This window comes from Aspergillus fischeri, genomic scaffold (assembly GCF_000149645.3).
Source record: "Aspergillus fischeri NRRL 181 1099437636247 genomic scaffold, whole genome shotgun sequence".
Classification (NCBI taxonomy): Eukaryota; Fungi; Ascomycota; class Eurotiomycetes; order Eurotiales; family Aspergillaceae; genus Aspergillus; species Aspergillus fischeri.
Genome location: NW_001509772.1, coordinates 1579965 through 1588677, shown reverse-complemented (window position 1 = coordinate 1588677; position 8713 = coordinate 1579965). Strand labels below are relative to the sequence as shown.

The window sequence follows — 8713 nt, the reverse complement described above, 5'->3', positions numbered from 1 at the left end:
TTCAGGACGGTTACTGACAGTGACCAAATCTCACAGCCCTTTCCTGTAACACTATGAAAAACAAAAGTTCAAGGACAAAAGATATCTGCAGTGGTTACTTGCCCAGACATGGTATTCAGATGAGCCTTCTCCATCCCCCACCCTAAGAGTGACAGTGGTCAATGGTGAAGTACCTATGCAGTCTCATTAGGATTGCCTAGGATCAGCAATTAAGAAGTCTGGTAGGTTCTGTACTGATACATTCCGAGTGTTATCTACTATTCTGCAAGCATGAGCAGCAAGCTTTACAGACCTAATACTGTCAATATCACCCTGTTCGATCTTCCTCTCATTTCATATGCTGGCCAATGAACCAATAGAGAAGTTCAGACCGACTATTTTATTATGCAAAAGTGGCAATGTGACCCTTTTCACCCTCTGATACCCCTCCTGTCTTCATATCATTATCCTGCTTTCCGTCTCCTGTAAAGTCTAACGTTGGATCCCTGTCCTTTTCACAGCTCCAACTTTGTTGCAGTGCTTTTGCCGCTTATATTTCCATTAACTTGAATATTTGTTCTTCTGATGCTGCAGCCCACTGCGATTCGTTGCAAAGGAGCTGCCCTCTGCATACATGGTACCTGACAGGCTGGTCGTAGCCTACCCTCATAGCTGCTCAAGCGTCGACCTCACCTGGCCCTAGGGCGTCTATCGTTTCAACACACTTATGTTTAGGATTCTGGCTTCTGTCCTTTCCTTTTTTTTCTCCAGGGATTGCAGCAGCTGTATTCGTTCCCTTTCCAACCTCCATCAGGGGTGACCTTGCATCGCTGCTGAATACAATTGTTATGGCTTCTTACTTAGTATGGCAGTTCTCTTCATGCGAGTCATACTGGACTGGGTCAGGGATGGGCTCGAACCTTTCAGACATATATTTAGTTGTCGGCTCATTTCAATACCTCCAGGTGTTCTTCTGCTCCAATTGATTCTACCCCAATCCCTCTTTGGTGCTTCCCCGTTCATAAATGCGAGCGATTTGCCTGAATATCCACCCACTTCGGAACAGGTCTTCCAGATATCGACAGCTAGGGTGAGTCTCTCTATGTCTGTGTTTTTCTCCCCAGTACATCCTCCTGTGTAGTTATTCTGTCATGACATGTCTTCAGGTATCAGGAAGACCTGGCATATGTCCATAATCATTACCCGTCTTCGCCTGCGAGCTACGCTTACACGGTGTTCAACCAGCGAAGCTGCAACAGTCCATCGGCATGAGCGGCTTTAGTAGGCGTATCACCGAGGGTCATGGCAACTATTTAGTGAACCAACAGATTGCTCTACCCATCTCTTATAGTCATGCGGATAGCCATGACTTCAGCAGCAATGGCACGGCACCACATCATTTCTCTCAGCAAACGTTCGGTTCATACGCACCTCAAATTGGACCCGCCTACACTCAGGCCGGCTTACCTCCCAGCATCAATCAATCATCTACGCACTCCATTCCGGTTGCCCCAGAAGATGAAGTTGTGCAGCACCAACCCGCACAATGTGCACGGCAAGCGCGATATTTGCAGTCGCCGAGGTATCTACCTCTTCGTGAAGCAATCAGTGAGATAGGAATAGAGAGCCAGGAATCTCTCAATGAGTACACGATGCTGTCAGAGCCAGTTATTCCTCCATTGGAGGGTTTTCCTACCGTGAGGGAGTTTGATCAATTGATAAAATGGTAAGCTGTTTTATTCCGGCCTCTCAATTCATGCTCTGAGATACACCCACTTACGTGGTACAACAGTTATGTGGATGATCTATCAGTCAAGAAACAAGACAAAGCATTGATCCATGCCAGAAGAGCACGGAACATCAGGACTGTCCTGATCGACCCAAAAGATACTGCCGTTGAATCAGCCCAATTCAGGTACCTTTCCCCAGTCCCAGACTCCTGGTCCCAAGTTTCCTGCCCTTGGATGTGTCAGTCTGGGCACTTGCTTGCCATTCTCCTCATGATGGGAAAGGTTGCTAAGTTGTTGAAAATAGATTCTGGGTGAAAAAGATGTTCAAACTTCAAATTGTTGGCATTGAATCCTCAAATGTTTGTACTTCACCTGTTAAGTTCAAGGAGCCTTTTTGCACTAATATTGTGATTTGGATCAAAGTGCGCAAAAATTATCTGCCATGAAGGGAAACCTGTAGCCATTCGAGAAAAGCTCTTCAAAATACTCACGAGGGCACATCAGCAATGTCAGCATGGCGGTAGGGATAAAACATCAGCACGGGTTCGGCAGATATATTCCTGGTAAGCAATCCTCATCCCTGTTGCTTGACGCTGCTCAAGCTCGTACCATACCTGGAATGAAGCTACTATCCTTCTTGATCCTCCTAACTAGTCTTGAAGGGTCCCGAAAGAGCTCATTTCCCGATTCGTCAAGATATGTCCTACATGCCGAGTTCGTCGGGGCGGTGCACGATTGACGCCCCCTAGTTCAAGCAGAAGTTCCCCTCGACTTGAGCCTCCGAGTCGTTCACACAGACTTCCCTCCCCCCCAACTTCTAGGCGAGAGTCGATTCTATATGGTCAAACCACCCTGGAAAGGGCGCAAGCAGACTATTTGAGTCAATTAAATGGTCAGGCTGGCTGGTCAGATAATTATCATGACGCAATTGGACGATCTGGCCTCATTGCAGGTTCTGTGAGATCGCTGAGCGGAGCATCGGTGGCCAACCTGCCAAGTCCTATGTCCATGACATTAGATGCCTTCCACGGCGGTGACTTGTCTCAGCTCAGTTATGGCCCGGCATATGCGACTGCGAATGAGCAGACGAATCATCCAGGCTTCTAGTCATTCGGAATTGAACCGGTCAAAGTATCCTATCATCCAGCAGTCTTTAACATGGTTTGCGGAGCGGCTGATTTCGCGCTATGTGAGATTCAGACCCTTCAGAATAATTTCAAATATCTGAAGATCTGCTCATACTTATTCTCTTAATGTGTCTACATTGTACAAGGGTGTTCAGATTCTCCATGGCTGTGCAAGTACCAGCGAAAGAGGATAAATGCCCAATACTGTTAACTAGTGGTCTAGTTGCCCCAGAACCCAAAGATGTATACCCCATGTGGGCCGGCTACTGATGCACCAAGAATATTAATGAGTGAAATCATGCTACTAACACGAGAAGGTCTGACTACCTATAAGATGGAAAGAAGAAGAAGCAAGTGTGCGACTGCATCTGGCTCCTGTCTGTCTCATGTCACAGTACCTGGGCTTAGAATGAAATATCTGAGAAAATCATTTGTTTTCCATTTAAGTGAGATCATTCATGCGACCAGGATGTATAAAGATGCCTACAGGCAGCAGGTGCAAGGTAACAATGAAGAGTTAGGAGGCTTGTTAGGCTTGTAAAATTCTGTATACAATACATATCTAACACCCTTATGCTTTCAAAGGGCTTCTAATGATAGACATACAGGATGATGTAGGGCACACATGATCTGTTCAGAGTAATATGAACTGATTCATACATCGGAATCAGGGGGTGAAATCTTGCTTCTACCCTTCTGTATCGGCTAGATCACCACCCATCTGAACTGTCCTGTCGCCACTTAGACCGGGAGGGAGAATTTTTTCCCTTTCATTACCCTGTTCTCCATTAGCCTAGCGTTAGGTATGATGCGAGGGCAATTGACTCACTTTGTGTAATAGATGTAGAAAAAGTCCGAATACAGGAGCGTCTGGACTATACCTGCAACGACGGGTATCGGCTGGAAGCGGTTCTCTGCGAAGTAACGGTAAATCCAATTAGGTATATAAAGAGCGCGGTAGAGTCCCAGGGCAAAGAGGTAATGTGTGGTGATAGTATCTGCTTCTCCGGTGCGCTGGAGCATAAAAAGCTGTGGAAGAATAGCGACGGATTCAAGCCATATGGAAAAGGTCCAGAGTATCTTAAGAAACGTTAGAGAAAGCTCAGGCCTCTTTATTTCTGAGAAAGTAACAGACCTCCGAAATGCTGTAATCATGTGGGAATAGGACGGCCAAGATAGCACTGATCCCTAGAAGGTATTGGACTTTAAATGTGTCCAAATTGGGATCCCGGGTAGGTTTGTAATCGTTGAGCATTAGGTAGATAATGTAAGCCGATGAGCAGATGAACAGGACTTTAAAGGTGGTGTTGTATAAGGAGTCGGTGAAAGTCCAGAATAAATCTAGGCAGTCATAATGGTTAATGGAAGCTTCTCATAAGGCAGCGCAAAGGACTCACCAAGATAGCGTGTGACAAAGACCAGCAGATACAAAACTTGTGATTTGAAAGATAAACCAGAGCAGCTCTACATTTCTGCGTCAGAGAATATCAGCGTAATTAATCGGAATGTCGTACACTAGAAGACTTCATCTTATGCAAAAGGATAAAGATGGATATTAAATGAGAAAAATCAGCTATTAAGTATATTAGTTTGATAGAGCCGATTGATGAGGAGATATGATACTGTCGCTCACCTGATAACCTGAAGATATTCATACTGGTCAAATGAACTTCCTAGCCAAAGCTGGAAGTTGAGAATCTGCGAGTCCTGATGTCGATGGATTGGGAGCAGGAATACAATCACATCCACAATGAAGAGGATGTTAATATTTAGCACTCATAGAGGCAATTGCAAGTCGCGGAGAGAGTGGGTAAAGTCATCCACGCAGACGTGATGGTATTACACAGTTGGCAAAGTGGATACTGGATATTAAGATATTGACACGAAGCCTCAGCTTGCGCGCCAAGGCCCGACACGACGCGTTGCGTAGTTATGCTACAATTGTCAATAGGTCGGTCCGAATAATAGTCCATACTACACAGACCAACCTCATTCTTTCTGCTATACTAGGTACCTGCTGGCTATACCTCTCTGATACGTCATTTCCAGAAAGTTGAATATTCCCGTGCAAAGACCAAATGATTTGATATTTGTCCCCTCTCATCTGATCGAAGTTCTCACTCCACGCCTGTCTTAGAGAGTGATTTCAACTCAGGCATAGGATTGATTCACCAGAAGAGGATTCGTCATTTGACCCCAGCTTCTCATTAAAATGTGGTACTTGTATGCATGCTCTCGCCATCAGTTATACATAGCAAATGACCCTCAGCTAACTCACTCTTCAAGGCACAGATAGAGCTCTCTCTGTCTAGCCTCTCCCAGTCTCTCATGACAAGGTGCTTCAGCCTTTGGCTATCTGCAATTTGTTCAAATAGCCGTTCTTTGTCCATCTCTAACTGGGCAAGCCTCTTTTCTACAGCAGTATCTAGGTCGTATGTCAGAAGTCTGCCTCCTGGGACAATTGTATTGAGGCCGGCAAGGTAATTGGTGGGCCTTTGGCGAGGATAAGACGTCCCAGATAAGCTGTTTTGCCGATAGATATGCTGCCGATCAGAGTCAACACTCGGTCCAGTCGGGATGTGACCATGGCGCGGGCCTGTGGGAGGGGCTGCTTGCGAGATTGACACGTGTCCACGACGAGTAGAACGAGCAAAATCCTTCGGATTCAAATTTCCTCGGGGGCGAGTCGGGGCAGAAAGTAGGGATACCATGGAGCCCCGAGCGTTGAATGACGGCTTGGGCCCTGCAGATATGTTGGGCGATGCAGTCTGGCCATACGATGTACAGACGGCTCTCGGTCCACTTTGAGGAGTAGCGCTGGAAATTGCATCCGCAGGCTCCGGGTTATTCTCTGGACGCCCCAGCCTGGAGTCGGAGACACTACGATCATTTGACAGTGCAGCGATATGCACTGAAGTCGGCGGCATATCTGTTGCCTCTTCTTCACTTTTGTGTTCATTTGACAAGATTGTTTCAGCTTGGCGATATGAGGAATAATCAGAAGATACAGACAGGCGGCGCTGCGGAAAGTCTCTAGTCACTGGTGACCCGCTTCTCGATTCGCGCACCGTCGTACTGGTCCTGTCATTTAGAGGAGATGAGCGCCTTGAGTCCGTACGAGAGCTAGAAGTTGAATTGTGGATAGTTGAAGCAGCCCTAGTCGAAGGCGAAGGCCGCGCCTGGCTTGTATTGTTATCTGGACGACACTCTCGGAACTCTTGTGAAGAACTCCGTCGACGATGGCTTGCCATCAAGGGAGTCATATCACTGGCACGACCTGGAACCCGCCTTAGGGGAGAAGCAGACTTTTTGTAACGATCAACAGTTGATGGGTAGCGCTCTCGTTTCGAGTATGTAAAGTCCTGCCTAGGAGGGCTTTGGTCTCGCCGTCTAGGGGCAGATCGACCGCGAGAGCTATCACGAGGGCGGTCACCATATGGTGAACGCGGACGCCACCCAATCTGAGGCGATCGGAGGCGTGCATCTCGTCTAGGCGAGAATCTCCTTGGGGCACTGTTTGCAAATAGTCCAGGCTCGGAGTCTCTGTGCCGGTAAGGGGGGCTCCGAGAATGACGTCTGAAAGGTAACGGTGAACGACTTCTTAAACGGCCGTAGTGTCGACTAGAGGAGGGCACCCATGTATCAGCGACAAGCCGAGGTGAACGAGTTCGTGCAGGGGATGTGTGACGACTGTAGCCTCGAGGAGCTGGCGGTCGATAGCTCTCCCTACCACGATGATCTTCGAATCTAGCATGAGAGACCCCATTAGGCAAAGAGTTGTCTCGGAGGAAATGTTGACGAAAACGCTACCTTCTACTGCGTTCCCAGTCCATCTTGCTCAAAGCTCCGCGACGTTCGACGTAATGTTGCTATAACAGCGTGTAACAGCTGTCATCAGCATATATGTAATGATAAAAATTTCCAAGACTGACAAAAGATGCAACAACCCTTTTAATAGGATAAGATGACGGGTGTTCAGTTCGAGAGAGGAATCTGTATCTTTTCTATGAAATGCAACAGCCATACCCAAGGTGGCTATCAAGCCTTATCATGGAGAATGCTTAATAATAAGCTTAGTCATCTCTTAATAGTAGTTAACGTAATCCACAACCAAGCGGCACACCCAACCGAACGGCACACGATCTTGACCATGGTTAGAGAACCATGAAATATCTTACAACTACGCAATAAAATGAAAGCCTTTTCTCAAACATAAAAGAATTATATTATCTCCTAGGGCAGCTGGTTCTAATATGACCAATTTGATGGCAGTTACTGCATCGTGGTGGCGCACGCTTTCTAGGAATCAGATCCTCTAAGCCCATTCTCTGTATTGCTTCTTGAGCAAGTTATTAACCTTCAGACCCTGTCAGAACGCCCCCAGTAGCAATAAAAGATCTAGGGGCTGTACGCTTTCGCTTTTATACCTCATTTGCTGCACAAAGCTCCTTTACCTCCTGATCTAGTAGGAGGACTTTATGCATGGTACATTCAGCTGATTTTGCTAGCTGACGTATTGCTTCATTTGAAGGACTTTCAGAGTTGCAATTAATCAGTTGTTTGATGAGGTGCATCTGCTTTTGTACCTCAGCAGTTGTATAAGGAGTCTTTGCAGTCCATGTCTGATCTGAAGGCCCATGGGCAGTAGATGGTGGTGTAATATGCTTGATAGTAAGCTTATCCAACACCCATTGGCAATTCAATGGAACAAGACCAGAGGCTTCAAATCCACTGCGGATATTTTTAGACGATAAGGCCTTTCGTGCTTCTCTATAAAGAGTCAGAAAGTTCTCCTTATCAATATGATTAATGCCCTTTCGAATGCTGCTCATCACCTGCATGCCATATGCCTCCTTTAGAGGTGCAAAACAGCCAACATCAAGCGGTTGTAGCTTATAAGATGAATGAGAAGGCATATAAAGAGGGATGATATGATGATTCTTGCAGAAAAGATCAAACTCCGCAGATTCATGGCTAGCATGGCCATCTAGAATCAGAAGCCGATGTCTCCCTAGCGTACGCTGCGCAGTATGCTTTTCAAAGACCTTTTCCAACCATAATAATCCAAGCTCATTATTGGTCCATCCATTATCACTTAGACTAATCACCCAATCAGGGTTGATGTCTTGATACCATTGAGATTGATGGACCTTGCCAGAGAAGATGATCATGGGGGGAAGAGACCATCCAGAAGCATTGATGGATTCAATGACAGTAACCCATTCGCAATTTCCTGGTTGTATAGCTTGTACACAGCTATTTCGATGACGTGATGCAGTAATAACCTTTGCTGTAGAGGCCACACCCATTTGGAAGCCAGTTTCGTCAAAGTTGTAGATATCCTGTTCAAGAATACCATATTTTACTATAGTATTCTGGACTACGTTGAACCACTGCTTGATGATCTCTGGATCCTCACATTTTGCACGCTGATAATCATATTTGCAGGTGTATTTTGATATAAGATCATCATGCCGTTTGATGAAGTTGCTGACCCAGTTCTTTCCAGTTGATGTGCCAGGTTTCTGATGAGAAAGTAATAAATCTGCCATCTTGCGTACAGTAGCATGAGTTGGTGGTAGGCCACGCTCATCCATATCAAGGATCCATTTCTTCAAAGAAGCTTCCTCAAGATTGCTAAGCTTCTGGCAGTTTACTGGTACATCAGTCCGTGATTTTCGACCGTTGATTCGGTATGTAAGTGTGCGGTAGGGAACATCATATGCTGCTGCTGCGGCACGAATACTTTTGAACTGGCCATTCTTAAATGCTTTTAGTGCAAGCTGTATTCAATCTTCTGATTTGATCACTGGATCTGCAGTCTTTTGTGGCATGATAATAGTTGTCTGGCTCTGCGAAGCAAGTCACGGGCGAAGG

General features: G+C 46.1%; 3 protein-coding genes across 3 annotated transcripts, besides 1 other annotated feature; 1 reads left to right on the top strand and 2 right to left on the bottom strand.

Annotated features, from left to right (window-relative positions):
- Positions 1-1247: 1247 nt before the first annotated feature.
- NFIA_037670 (uncharacterized protein) lies at positions 1248-1709 on the top strand (the record flags this gene model as incomplete). Its single annotated transcript, XM_001266089.1, has 1 exon — positions 1248-1709. The coding sequence occupies one exon, from the start codon at positions 1248-1250 to the stop codon at positions 1707-1709; it is 462 nt and encodes a 153-aa protein (XP_001266090.1).
- Positions 1710-3577: 1868 nt separating this feature from the next.
- On the bottom strand, positions 3578-4091 carry NFIA_037660 (er lumen protein retaining receptor; the record flags this gene model as incomplete). Its single annotated transcript, XM_001266088.1, has 3 exons — positions 3578-3614; positions 3666-3916; positions 3972-4091. The coding sequence occupies 3 exons, from the start codon at positions 4089-4091 to the stop codon at positions 3578-3580; spliced, it is 408 nt and encodes a 135-aa protein (XP_001266089.1).
- A 952-nt stretch (positions 4092-5043) lies between these two features.
- On the bottom strand, positions 5044-6099 carry NFIA_037650 (uncharacterized protein; the record flags this gene model as incomplete). The annotated part of the gene is made up of 1 exon (XM_001266087.1): positions 5044-6099. One exon carries the CDS (start codon positions 6097-6099, stop codon positions 5044-5046), a length of 1056 nt encoding a protein of 351 aa, XP_001266088.1.
- Positions 6100-7161: 1062 nt separating this feature from the next.
- Positions 7162-8637: a mobile genetic element.
- Positions 8638-8713: the final 76 nt, after the last annotated feature.